This window comes from Neomonachus schauinslandi, chromosome 3 (genome assembly GCF_002201575.2).
Source record: "Neomonachus schauinslandi chromosome 3, ASM220157v2, whole genome shotgun sequence".
NCBI lineage: Eukaryota > Metazoa > Chordata > Mammalia > Carnivora > Phocidae > Neomonachus > Neomonachus schauinslandi.
The window spans coordinates 139,073,381-139,088,248 of record NC_058405.1 but is presented as its reverse complement, the minus strand read 5'-3'; the positions used below and the strand labels follow the sequence as shown (position 1 = coordinate 139,088,248).

General features: G+C 40.6%; 1 protein-coding gene across 5 annotated transcripts in view; it reads right to left on the bottom strand.

Moving 5' to 3' along the window:
- The window catches only part of OSBPL6 (oxysterol binding protein like 6), an 86,271-nt gene extending 77,455 nt beyond the window's left edge, over nt 1-8,816 (bottom strand). For 3 of the 5 annotated variants that reach the window (XM_021702725.2, XM_021702727.2, XM_021702726.2), the window contains exon 1: nt 8,564-8,665. In XM_021702725.2, coding sequence (XP_021558400.1) covers nt 8,564-8,665 — 102 coding nt within the window. Of the gene's footprint in view, nt 1-8,563 lie in introns of all 5 variants that reach the window. The other 2 variants (XM_021702728.2, XM_021702724.2) reach the window with 2 other exon arrangements.
- Between the last annotated feature and the right edge of the window lie 6,052 nt (nt 8,817-14,868).

Here is a 14,868-nt window from a genome sequence, read left to right as displayed (position 1 = left end):
AGTGGTCTCGATTTCAGCACATTTGACATGGACTGAATACACACTGTAAACACCAAGCAGCAGTGACAGTGACCTCCAAATAGTGGGGACAGCAGGACAACTACGGGGCTGCTCACTTCATTTCACGGAAAAGGCTGATCACAGTTTTCAATGAATAAACAAATGGTCAAAACTTATCATTCCAAGGCAATAGGTCTAAGTGCAATCACAGAAAATTTAGGAAAGCACAAAGCACATGATTCGCCTTTGATAACAGTATTTCGTGATAAAAACTATTAACATATTGGTCTATGTACCATTGGGTCTATTGTTTCCCTGGCCAATGAGGATGTAAATAAATCACTGTTATCGCTGAGGGAAAAAAATGAGGTAGCAAAACGTAACTCAGAAATAACTGACAAATGCTGCCTTACAAAGCTTGCTTAGAAGTGCCTTAGAAGGCCTTTTTCCTGGACATTCAGCTTGTCAAGCCTCACAGTGAAGCAAATAGGTGTGCGGCCAAGAACAGGGGCTCTAGAATCAGGCTTCCATGGAGCAAATCCTGTCTTAGTGGCTCATTAGCTGTGGGGAAGACATTCCACCACTTTATGTCATAGTTTGGGTCTCTGAAAAAAGGTGAAAATTGTTCCAACCTTCCACAGTGAGAACTCATGAAATATTAGCTGGTGCTGGTATTGTTTTGTTTATTCATGAACTTTGCCTAATATTTAGATTTTTCAGAACACCCAATTTATACAATGCATCTGAACCACAGAAGTTGGTCATAGTGTGTTTTTGCAAGCAGTTCTTTTTTTTCTTCCCCATTGACATTGGTCCTAAGTCCTAAAAGTGAGGTTCCACGGGATGAGTGGAATCTCAAAAAGGCTAAACTGGAAGCAGCTCGAGTTTAAATTGGAGGTTTGGTATTAAATCAGGAATGCTTGCATTTTTTTTTCTCTAAAAACTAGAATGTTTTTGTTTGTGGTAACATTTTATTTTTCTCAACTCAAAGATGGAAATAGGTTTCCTATTCAGAAGATAGACACTATATTTCAAAGCAGTGATTTGGTATTTCATTTAACAAAGCAATTTGAAGAAGATGCTTCAGAGGTTCAGTTGGAAGAGACATATCCAATTCAGGGGATATTTTTATCAGCCTGTCTGTCCAAGAAGAAATGTTGTATGAAAACCCCATACATGAATTATAGGTAATGATGAGGAGCACTTTTACTTTCTAGTTTTCTAGGCACCTTCTTCACTTCTAATGAAAGCTGCGTATGTAGCAGATGCTGCTGACACCAGAACTGGGAGGTTATGTTGCCAGACCATGGTTCCAGGAGTCCCACACAATCACTGCTGGGGACAGCTTTCACTTGTCATCTGTGAACATTACCTGAATGGACCATGGTTGGTTTTGGAATGTACTGCTGTTGATAACGTACAGGAAACGTTTTTAGATACCCATGTAATTGAAATCTTCTATTTGTTGTTGAAGATTGACTACGATACTAAATGAATATTTTCTAAAAACTGGCAAGGGACACCTGGGTGGCTCAGTCGGTTAAGCGTCTGCCTTTGGCTCGGGTCATGATCTCAGAGTCCTGAGATTGGGTCTGGCGTCCGGCTCCCTGCTTGGCGGGGAGTCTGCTTCTCCCTCCCTCTCTGCCCCTCTCACCGGCTCCTGCTCACTCTCTCTGTCTCTGTCTCTCTCTCTCAAAAAAATAAATAAAATCTTAAAAAAAAAAAAAAAACTGGCAAGATTAACTACAAGCCTCTTATGACTTACTCATAATTTTTTCCTTAAAAATTATTTATTTTACGATCTTTGAGCTTCAGTGAACTTTAAATCATTATAAGGAATGGCTAATACTTTTTTCTTTGATTTTTCATTAAACTAAAAAGACTGACTTAAAGCACTGGCAATGTCTAACCTGGTAGAGCTATAACAACTCTAATTGTGTCTCATACTAATAATAGACCCTATCATCTGGTAATTATGCACTGCAAATCCTAAATTCTTAGACCAATAGTGTCTGATTTTCTGAAGTGACCTGATAATGATACAAATAAAAATAAACAATGGCTCCAAACAGTGCTTCACTTTTTAAAATGCAGATCCTTGGCCTTAATCCCAGAACTATTGAAACTGTCTTTACAGGTGGTCTCAGTCTTGTATATTGTAAAAAGTTCTCTAAAATATGTAAATGTAAGAGTAATTATCAAGACAAACAAACAAAATCCAGTCAGCTGGTCATAAACTTAGCCTATCATATAATGTTACCATAAAATCAGTACTATGACTGGGAAATAGTAACTCTTATTTTATTTTATTTTATTTTATTTTTTTTTTTTTTAAAGATTTTATTTATTTATTCGACAGAGAGAGACACAGCAAGAGAGGGAACACAAGCAGGGGGAGTGGGAGAGGGAGAAGCAGGCTCCCCACAGAGCAGGGAGCCCGATGCGGGACTCGATCCCAGGACCCTGGGATCATGACCTGAGCTGAAGGCAGTCGCTTAACCAACTGAGCCACCCAGGCGCCCAGTAACTCTTATTTTAAAATAAAGTTATTGAAAACACTAATTTGAAAAGATACATGCACCTCTATGTTTCCTGTAACATTATTTACAATAGCCAAGATACGGAAGCAACCCAAGTGTCTATCAATAGAACAACAGATAAGGAAGATGTGGTATGTATGTATGTATATACCTATAGACACATACATAATGCACACAATGGAATATTACTCAACCAAAAAAGGGGATGAGATTGCGCCATTTGAGACAACATGGATGAACTTAGAGGTTATTCTGCTAAGTGAAACAAATCAGACTGAGAAAGACAAATACCATATGATTTCACTCATAAGTGGGAACCTAAAAAAAAAAACAAAACCCCAAACCCCAAATGAATAAACAAACAAAAGCAGAATCAGACCTACAAATACAGAGAACAAACTGATGGTTGCCAGAGGGGAGGAGAGTGGGGGGCCCATACCATATGTGAAGTACCGTGTGAGGTGCTAGGGATACATTATTGAAGGAAATAAAATCCTTGTTTGCAGGGAGCTTACAGGTCAGTGACAGGCAATAGGGGAAGGGGATATAGATGTGAACACATAAATATGTAACCTATCAGGTGGTGGTTAATGCTTTGAAGACAGATGAGGTAAGTAGGCAATGCGTGATGAGGGTATGCAGGGCAGAACAGAGAAGGCTATCCAAAAAGGGTGCATTTGGAGAATGAATCAAGTACACGAGCAAACCTGGGGATGCCTGGAGGAAAAGCAAGTTAGGCTAAGGGGGTCCAAAATGCAAAGGCCCTGAGGTGGGAGCGCAACTGAGGAAAATGCTGGAGAGAAGTAAGTGAAGGAGAACCAAGCAGGAAATGAGATCAGAGAGGCAGGCAGAACCAGATGATGAATGAGGTAGTAGACAATGGTCAGCAATTCAGGATTATTTAGAGACAGATGGGAACCACTAGAGGGTTTGGAGCGGAGAAGTGGCTTGTTCTGACGTAGGTTTTGAAGGGCTCACTCTGACAACTCGGTGAAAATGGCCTGTATGTCGGGCAAGGGACTTACAGGCAGGGAAACCAGGTAAGACTATGGCCATCGTCCGGGTGAGACGTGATGGTAGCTCAGAGCAGGCTGGAGGGGGAGGAGGTGGTAAGCAGTGCTCAGACCCCAGGGACATCAGAAGGTAGAACCAATAGGATTCACTGAGGGTTTGGAAGCAGGTGTGAGAAGAAGATGTGTCGCAAGATGACTCCTGGTGAAGTTTCTGGCTGTACCAAAAGAAATGACAGCCTTGCTGCTTACTGACATAAGGAGGGCTGGGAAGGAGTAGATTTGAGAGGGAAAGTAAGAGTTCAGTTTTGAAAGTAAGAGTTTCAGTTCATGCTAAGTTTGAGATGCCTTCTTAACGTCCAAGTGGAGATCACCCTTGGTAATCTCAGTATTACTGCGGTTGATTTGACATTTGGGATCAGGGCTGGCAATTCAAATGTTTTCTGGGGCCAAGCAGGAAACATAAGCGTTGAAGTACAATAAGGAAAGGTAGGGACCGTGGCCAATCAGAGGGTACATGCCCCATCTAAAGGGGAAGCTGCTCCTAAGCCCTGTCTAGTGTTGCCCATTCAGAATCTGGATTCCAGTGTTCCTAGATCTTCCAATTTCTTTTTTTTTTTTTTAATATTTTATTTATTTATTTGACAGAACAAGAGAGGGAGAGAGAGAGAGAGAGAGAGAAAGCACAAGCAGGGGGAGCGGCAGGGAGAGGGAGAAGCAGGTTTCCCGCCGAGCAGGGAGCCCGATGTGGGGCTCAATCCCAGGACCAAGGATTATGACTTGAGCCAAAGGCAGATGCTTAACCGACTGAACGCCCAGATCTTTCAATTTCTTAACAGAAAGAAGAATGTGGATATTTAACAACCAAATCTTAGGAGAATAAAAAAGTTCCACAATCTATTAGATTCTAGAAGTACTCAGTTAAAGTTCTAACTGCAGGATTTATCAGTGTCCTTAATTTATTAATGTATATTGCAAAAAAAGATTGTGTTTAGCATTTCTCTTACTTGACAATAAAACTCTCTTTTCATGCAACATCTCAAGGGGAAAACATTCTTTGGCACACACATCTGGAAATGCTGATTTATGTATAAGTCCTAGATGTCTTAATCAACGTCTTTATTTCCTTTTTGAAAAATTTAGGGCATATATTTCTTGCAGCTTATGAATCATAGTTGAACTCTCTGTTTCTGTGTCTGTCTCTCTCTCTTTCTCACAAACATACACACACAGAGCTAATTTTGTTAGATGTTCTGACATTGAATATCAGTCTGGAATGAAACTTAATGGAGCAATTACTGAAGCCTTCTAACTTGTTAAATACTAAGTGGAGTCTTGACCCTCTTGTGCTGATGAAGAAACACTTAGTGAAATCACGGGGGCACTGAATCACTTCACTTCCTAGCTCCTCTCCCTCCTTCACCTGTTGTGCTATAGAATTTGGCTACACGAAGGACGGCCAATTACTACCACCATGCGCTTGGCAGATATTCTTTGTTTTACTTAATCTATGAAGAAGGAAGAAGAGAGAGGAGAGTGGCAAGTTTGTGATAAGAAGACAAGACTAATACCATTGCAGGTCTTTAAAAATATCCTCGGGGCGCCTGGGTGGCTCAGTCGTTAAGCGTCTGCCTTCGGCTCAGGTCATGATCCCAGGGTGCTGGGATCGAGCCCCGCATCGGGCTCCCTGCTCCGCGGGAAGCCCGCTTCTCCCTCTCCCACTCTCTTTGCTTGTGTTCCTGCTCTTGCTATCTCTCTCTCTGTCAAAAAAAAAAAAAAATCCTCTAAGATGTATCAAAATATTTGAGGTGCAAGGCTTGTCCCTGAAGAATTAGAGTGTGTCATATGCTTAAAAGAGCTTACAAAGCAGTTGAGGAGATCAATACATAAAAAGATAAACAATATAGGGATGTCTGGGTGGCTCAGCTGGTTAAGCATCTGCCCTTCGGCTCAGGTCATGACCCCGGGGTCCTGGGATCGAGTCTCACATGGGGCTCCTTGAGCAGCAGGGAACCTGCTTCTCCCTCTGCCTGCCACTCCCCCTGCTTGTGCTCACTATCTCTCTTTCCCTCATTCTGACAAATAAATAAATAGAATCTTAAAAAAAAAAAAAAGGTAAAAAAGATAAACATGCCAAACGTTGTCAAAAAGTTCTGTGGAAGTTCAGAGAAGGGAGAGAGCAAGATGGGGTTGAGTGGTCAGTGAAAGTTCACATGAGCCAGTCCTTGAAGCCCAGGGATGGATCAGGTGGAGCAAGTGTGGTGGCAATTCCACGGAGGAAAGACAAGGGCCGAGACAGGGACAAGGCAGTTGGAGGCACGATGCACAGACAAGACTGTACAGGGTGGGAGGAAAATGGGACGCTGAGGCTGGATCAGATCACGGAGGTCATGGGAGACGGCGGAAGGAAATCCGGCCTTCATTGTGTTAGCAAGCAAAAGTCTTGGAAGGGTTGTGAGAATGAATCTGCCCTGTTAAGGAAATTCAATCGCACAAGGCCATAAGGGAGACAGTGAGGCCAGAGTACCGTGGAGGATGCTGGGGTGATGAGAGTCTGGGCTAGCGAGCAGACAGTGGAAATAGAAAGAAGTGGTCACATTATGAAGAGGAAATAATCAACAAAATTTGTCAACCTACTTAATGTGGGAGAGGCAAAGGAGAAAGGAATGGCTTTGACCCCGGGTCCATGAGAGAATGATTATCCTGAGAGCAAACGAGCTTATATGTATAAATTTAAGATGTAGTGATACATCTAAGTAGAAATTCCCAATCAATTAGTTAGTGATCTGGAACGAGAACTTGGGAAGGACAGGCAAACAATGTGCATTAAGGTATCAATGTATTCTCGGCTATGTGCAGATCATTTACTTGTATGATCCATATATGAGAAATAGCATGGACTCCATTTGCGTCGATGCCCATCAAATCAGGAGAACGGTAACATTCAAGGCAGACTAATTTACCACACCTTCTCCACATCCCTTCACTAGGAAAACAGTCACACACAAAAATAGGTGCATATAAAAACCACCGCATTATAGGAGATCCCAGGATCACTCAAAATTTCTGATTTCCACAAGTTAATACTGGATGTGAGGAAGTGATGGAGATCGGGAGGGAAAAACAGAACTCTAATTGTTCTTTATTCTCTCCCCTGAGGGAGATGAACAGACAGGAGTCAGGAAGGAACCAAATAGGAGGCAGGAAGGAACCAGAGGAGACAGTATTTGGGAGAGTTTGAACCCACTGAGATAAAGAGAAACTAAAGTAAACCCTCAAAGAATAATGACCATTTGAACATTGTCTCAATTTACAGACACGTTACTTCATTCTCATCACAAGACTTTTCATTCACCAGCTAGTCAGGAGTCACCTAGTCTACCTTCAGACTCCCTCCGTGGACCGGGGTCTCGGTTTCTCCCCGTTGTTCTGCACGGTAGCCCCAGAGTGCATGACAGATGATTCCACAGCCATCATCTGTCTTTTCCATTTGCCACAATTCTCCAGGGTGACCCGGGTCAATCCTATTCTTCCCTCAGCAGCCAGGAAGGCCAGGCTGCTTAAAATATCTTTCAGTTGAAATGCCCAGGGCAAAGGAAAAAGGAAGAAGCCATAACCAGAAAGGACAGAGAAGCAGGTGAAGGATAAACTGAAATGCAAACTTAGAAAGCATCTCAGCATATAGTTGTTACTTAATATAAATGTGTTTTCATTCACGGTACTTTCACTTTCTTTTACTATATGAATGCAATGCAATAAACATTATAACTGTGTGTAATCATAGATTGAGTTAATGGTATAACTGCTTCTAATGAACAGAAGACGTCCTGCTTGAACTCTAGAACAAAGGACACCAATGTCCAAAGTACCGGTAGCAGAAATATCTGCCTTAGAACGTAGGAAAGAGATACATGTAAGGATTCTCTGATTCTTACAGATAACCCTGGAATCTCCTGCTAGAAATGGGAGAGGGAGTGCTGGGAGGGTCTGCAGACTGAGGCCTCCCTAAGGGAACACCCCCAGCAGTGCATTCCCACCATCTAGAAGAATGAATTCACATCTGGATTGGCTGTCTCAAGACCCAAGACTACACTATGGACTATGAAAAATAACTGATGTTCGTACTTCTGGAAACTAGGCAATATATCTTGAACACATAAAATAGGGAGGAAAATCACTGCAAGAATAATTTACTAAGCAAATGTCCCTCAACAGGAACATTTTTATAAATAGTTAAGTAGACCTGCTTATTGTGAATTTCCAGTTACACAACAAAAAATCCTATCACGAGATAACGTCATAATGGCCAACAGCAATACTCAGACATGTGCTGAGCAAAACAACAATCTGTTTTGACGGTGAAGAAAATTCATAGGACTAACTTCCCCCCACAGCCTTGGCAGCTAGAACAGCCACTGAGGTAGTAATGAAGTAACTCTGTAAACAAAAATAATGGACAGAATTGGCTCCATGGGATAATGAAAAAATAATTCATTTTCTCTACTGACTCTAAGCATTAGCAGAGCTCTTAAACTGCCCTTAATTCTCTGATACTATGACTTTATTTGTATCCTAATTCCCGAATCTGACTGTCACCACATTCCATGAAACACTCAACAGAAGTTAGTGCTGGGCAGGCCAGGGAGAGACTTGTAGGAAGAAGACCTTCTGCAGGCTCACAACCCTTTCCCTCTCTATGAATAAAGAGAGAGAGCAGAGAGTTCAAGTTCCTGAAATTGCTGCCCCTCTTTGGGTACACAGTGAGGAGGAAAGCAGGGCTTCCCCTAGCCAGCCCTCCTGGTCATCTACACTCTAAAAAAGGATCCTAAATAACAGAAAAACAAGAGCAGAGTCTTCATGGCATCATCAGGTAGATCTACAGAAAACAGTGAGTTTTCCTGTGGAATAAAAATCTTCACAACAAGATTTTAGAATTAATTAGCAAGCCCATCATATCCTAATGGTACTGTATTTACAGAAAACAACAAAATGCACTTGGTACTATTCTCTTACCTGCCGACTGTCCCTATGGGAGGATGTTGAAGAGGAGGCACTTCTATGGGTTGGAGTGGAGGTTTTATGAGCAGGGGATATGCCCTTCTCGTCTGAACTCATAGCTGCAGTTAGAGTCTAGTTGTATGCGCTTAAGACCATCCCAATAGTGTCTCAAATTCGCAAAGAAGTAGATGATTTTTCAGCTTTAGTTCCATTTCATGAATCACGCTTGAGCAGAAAAGTGAAGGTAAATATTGAAGGTGTCCAAAATACCTAAAAGCAAAACAAACAAACAAAACCTCATGTAATTAAAATACAAATTAAAAAAATCAGTATATTTAGGAAAAAAATACCAAAATGTAAGTGAAAGGAAGAACTTTGACATATTAGGAAGTATTATTTCTTCTTCTAGATTTTAAGGTGGAGGCTAAAAGTGTTAATATGAAATAAATGTCAAGAAGGAAAATGGAAAGAAACCATATGCTAAGTCAAATTCTTCCCTCACATTCTCTTGTTTTAAAGCAGATTACAATGTTATGTTCTGGACCCTCATGTCAGAGGGTCATCATGTCAAAGTACATCAGTTTTCTCCCCTGGAAGTTAAATTCCCTGCCCAATGGCTCAGCCCATGTCTGTCTTCAGTTGAGTTCAGTCATGTACGTGATGGTTAAATCCAACACAAAACAGACACAAAGGTCAAAAGGGTTCATGCATTTTCTGTATTGTGTGATCCAGCATTTAGGAAAGATCAAGAATACACTTACCCACAGTTATTTGCATCTCAAGACCATGGCATACCTACATATGATTCTCAAGTCAATGACCAACAGGCTCTCAAGAATCTACAGACAGATGGGCATGTTCTGAAACTGGGATAATGCTTGGAATTGCTTCAGCAAAGAGCCACTTCATTTTTCACTTGGATTCATGTAAGGAATGCCTGCATTGTAAGTACTAGGACCAAAAACTTGTGCCTGAGAGAAGCATTGTTCAACTGGCAACATAGGTTGCCAGAAAAAGTATTTTTTAAAGGTAAGCATGATAGTGTAAGATGAGAAGCTTACCCAATAATCTGTGACCCACAAGACTGACCAGTTTCCTTTTCCAAGAAGACAGAAGACCAAATTCTAGCCCCCATCTTAATGATAATACTCCCTGAAGGAAGCACAGGACACTTGGGTAAGTATTACAGCACAGTTTAGAAGAAAAAGTTCCTGGCAATGATCAGAAAGCAATCTTAAAGCTAAAGAAAAGTGAGACCTGAAATTCAGTCCAGAGGAAAAGATGGTCAATCAAAAAATCAAAAAAGAATAAAGATGGAGGAAGATACATGGCAAGAGGAACTCACTGGATTTGGAGGTCAGAGGTATCCCTGATCAAGTGGGTTTGAGCTGAGGTCTGAAGGATGAGTGGGGGTTAACCAGGTGCTTGGGTGTCAGGCCTGACATGATCAAGGAATTAGTGCTGGCCATCATGATGAGAGCGGCATAATGGGTCAGAGAGAGGCAGAGGCCAGTCCCCACAGGGCCTTGGCAGCCATGTTTAGCAACTCGATTTTTTATCATAAGCATAAGAAGCCATAAAGGAGTGTGGTCTAACCAGATTTGTGTGTTTAAAAGGATACTTTGACAGTCATGAGGAGAACCAAATGGGGAAATAAAGAAGGTGAGGGAGGCCCAATCAGGAAGCAAGAAATGATGGATTAGAGAGGTCGCAGGAAATTCTGCATCCAGTCTTGGCAGTTGTAACAGGATATGGAGGAATGGGGGGGGGCAGGTGATGGGGGAGGAGAAGGCAGGGTTGAGGAAGCCTCCTAGGTTTCTGGTATTCTGAGAGAGGGCTGGCCAAAAGAAATCCAGGATTGACAGAAAGCTCCGAGTATGGTTTGGACCCATTGAATTTCAGGTATAACTGAGGCATTCAAATGGTGACGAATGCTCGGAAATGTAGTTCCAGAGCTCAGAGAAATTTAGGCTGTAGACAAATGTTTAATAGGTTATGTTACTAATATAAATGTATTGCATGATTTATGTACAGATCATGTAAACTCTGCAAGTGCAAGTAAATTTTATACAGGTCTGAAATAGTTATATTTTCTAAATATGTAACATTATGTTAATGGGTTATATGACCCTGAATGAGTTAATCAGGATTTTAATGGTCACCTGGCTTTAGAGAATATTCAAAATAACAGTCCCAATAATTAAAAGGCAAATTATTATAAATTGGGAAAACTGGACTCTCTAGTGAATAAAACTTGTAATCCTTTCTTAAAATTTCAACTTCATTGTCACCACCACTTAGCCCCCAAACTGGAAAGTTTTCTCTTGAAACAAAACTGGTCTTTGGGTTAATAGAAACATAAAGAGCTGCAGTGCTCTTTCATGGGGTGGAAATCAGGTTCCACTTAGTATTGTCAAAAGGCAGTAAGAAGCCGATATTTGATAGACGATCATCTAATTCTTTTATTATATGAAGGGAGTCTAATAAGTGTGAGTAAAGGGGCGCCTGGGTGGCTCAGTTAGTTAAGCGTCTGCCTTCGGCTCAGGTCATGATCCCAGGGTCCTGGGATCAAGCCCCACATTGGGCTCCCTGCTCAGTGGGGAGCCTGCTTCTCCCTCTGCCTCTCCCCGTGCTTGTGCTCTCTCTCTCTGTCAAATAAATAAATAAAATCTTTAAAAAAAAAAAGTAAGTGTGAATAAAATTTTTCAAGCCAAGCTCTGATGCCAGCAAACAGAAAGCAAGAACACTGCTCAGGTCCTTGATCTGAAGTACTTTCTGGTCCAAGACATTGTACAAGATGCTGACACTTGAGATAAGAGTATGGAGGTTCTGTGATGTGTTCAAGTGCCCCCAAGGAATGAGGTTGAAACAATCAAACCTATTAGACTGCTATCCATTTGGAAATAAATTCAATCCACACTACATCTAGAGCCAACATTTCCTCTTTTGAACTTTTTTTTCTTAACTGCACCCAACTCCCAACTGTACTTTCCCCATTAACACCAATGCTAACACCTTGGTTCTTGTTTTAATTTAAAATGACATTTTCAGGGTCACTTGTCTACAATGAAAGGGCAACATTTTGGTTGAATGATAATTATGAATATCTTGAATAATATCAAGAACGAAAAAAGGCAATTAAGAGGATTTAATTCATTCTAAGAATCATTTTTGACATTGTTGTTTCTATTAATTTTTGAATTTTTTTTAACAAGGATTTCAAGTACCTAAAGTTAAATAGGAAGACCTTTAAAGATTATTCCAATCTGATTATCAATCGTTTGATCACCTGTTCTATTTCAAAGTGCATTAAGAAAGTAAGTCTAAAGTCTGTTAGTAGGTTACACCTAGTCTTTACTTTTAGAGTGTAAGAATTAGTGTGACATTAAAAATAATTATTTCATCTCTATCAAAGCACATGTTCATAAATTGCCTAAACAAAATCCTAAGCCAAGGATTTTATTTTTTTATTTTGAAATACCATAGATTTTAAAGTCAACACCAACATAATTCCTATACTCAATGAGAAAAATATTGTTGCTGAAAATAACAGCAATACAAGAGCTGAACTCTAATTTTCTTGTCTCCTTCCCCGTTCATATCAGTGGTATCACTACAATTGTTTTAAAAAGTGCTCTAACATTTGCATTTACACTGAGTGACATAAAATTCAGATTTATGACCCAGAGACTTAACTAAAGCATGAGGTGGCCAGGAAGACTTCTAGAAGCTGCTGTTCATAGGCTTCATAAATCGCATGTGTTCATCTGAAATTGAACTCTGATGAAAACACCTGAAACTCGACTATGTAGGCTGGGCTAAGTTGTGACATGGTAATACATAACCCCCAATCTCAAGGGCTTACAAGAAAGCTTTATTACATGTCTCATTTACATGTCCTTTAGAGGTCAGCTGCACCCCTACTCTATATCCTCTTCATTCCAGGTTTTAAGAGTAACTCCCAGGTAACGAGGGAAAACAGCCATGGGGCACCATGAGATAGTTCTTAAAGTGTTTGCTTGTAAGAGGCACATGTCACTTTCACTCACATCTCATTGGCCAAAGCAGGCCAAATTGAGGTTCATGATGCATGAAAGTACCATGCATCCAATATAAGGCAACGAATACTTAGGGGCAATAATCTACTACATTCACCTTAGGAAAAGATTAAAAGCTCATATGAAAATATTTAAATTAGACTCATTTCATCACCTAGAAATAACCCCAGTTAACATGTGGTTCTACTTAACCAAAGTGGGAAAAGAATATCCACTCTATCTGCAATACGCTTTCTTCAACCAACAATATATTAGTAACAGCCTTCTTTGTGAACAAAGGAACATCAGTATCGTGGCTCTGAATCACTACACATAAGGGCCACCACACAGATATACCATGATACATTTGGCCATGCTTCTACTGGGACACTTAGGTTGTATTCCATATATCCTGAAACAATGAGATTTGTCACAGAAGAGTTCCTAATAATTCTGTTTGCTTTTGATTATTATAAAAATGACCCTCTTTGTTCATTTCAATACTTTTTTGCTTTATTTGGTATCATCTGCTCTCTTTCTGTTTGCAAGTGATTAATGAAATTTGTTCAACTTTCTGTATCATTTTGTATTATGTATTCCTCTAGTAATGATCATGTTGGGTTTTTTTTTTTTTTTTAAATCTAGTATTAGTGACGTTTTTCCCATTTCCATTTAACGTTATAACTAATAGTTGGGCTTATCTCTGCCATATCATGTTACACTTTCTATTTTATGGTTCTTCTCTGTTTCCTTTGATGCTTGATGGCTTTTTTTTATAATACAGATTTTAACGTGGTTTTAACTGAATTTTATATCTGACCTTAATGTGAAAGATAAAATTCTGCTTGTAATGTTTTATTTCCCTTCAAGTTGCTCTAAGTCCTGTTGGAACCTACAGTGTGTAAGTGAGAGAGTCAGGAGTAAAATGGTATCCTTCTAGTCTCCCTTGCAATATAAGACCTCCCCCACACTACCCTAAATCAAAATTTTATCTTCCCAGTCCTTTTCCCAATCTTGGTGATTTAATCTGGAGTTTTAGAGAATTACACTTCGTATTCCAACACAATTGGGAGGAAATGATACCACTTTTTCTGGTTGAGGACAACTGGGGTCTCCAAGTATGAGAACAGATTGTAAGAATTAAGTAATAATTTTTCTGCCCTTTTTCAGTCTCCTTTTCTGCAATAGCAGCTGAGGTTTGTCATAATCAAGACCTGGCTCAGCCAAGATTTTCCTCAACTTGGGAAATAGCCTTCATAAAACTAGGGTCTAGTTTTGACATTAGATTCTGTTTATGGTCGTGTTTGGGTTGTCGATAGTTTGTCTTTTTCAATATTTGCATGACTACTTACAGAGAATTAGGAGAAGCCACAATAAATGATCCAAGCAGGAGTCACCGGGGAGGGCATTCCTGTCCTCAACTGATGTTATCAATGCAAATGTCACTGTACTCCTGGGTGGAAAAAATTAGTTTTCCATCAAGATCATCACCAGAGCAATGAACGCCTATTCTCATTATCTATTACAGTCATTACAATGTCATTATATATTCAAGGTTATTTTTCCTTAGAGAGGTTAGGGAATCTTTTTCTTTCTTTCTTTTTTAAGATTTTATTTATTCATTTGAGACACAGAGATACAGAGAGAGAGAGAGCATGAGCAGGGGGAGAGGGAGAGGAAGAAGCAGGCTCCCTGCCGAGCCAGGAGCCCGATGCGGGGCTCGATCCCAGGACCCCGGGATCGTGACCTGAGCCGAGGGCAGATGCTTAACCATCCGAGCCACCCAGGCGCCCCGGGAATCTTTTTATTTCTAAGGTCATTAACCCACAAAAAGAAAAAGAAAATCAAGGACTGCTTTCATGAAGATAAGCAATATCTTTTAAAAAAAATGGTGGTGTAAGATTTCATAAACATTTTCCCAGCAAATGACTAAAAGGCAGGGGCTAAAAGGATTTTTTTTTTTAAGGTTTTATTTATTTGACAGAGAGAAAGACAGCCAGAGAGGGAACACAGGCAGGGGGAGTGAGAGAAGGAGAAGCAGGCTTCCCGCCGAGCAGGGAGCCCAATGCGGGGCTCGATCCCAGGACCCCGGGATCGTGACCTGAGCCGAAGGCAGACGCTTAACGACTGAGCCACCCAGGCGCCCAAGGATTTTTTTTTTTTAAAGATTTTATTTATTTATTTGAGAGAGAGAATGAGATAGAGAGAGCATGAGAGGGAGGAGGGTCAGAGGGAGAAGCAGACTCCCTGCCAAGCAGGGAGCCCGATGCGGGACTCGATCCC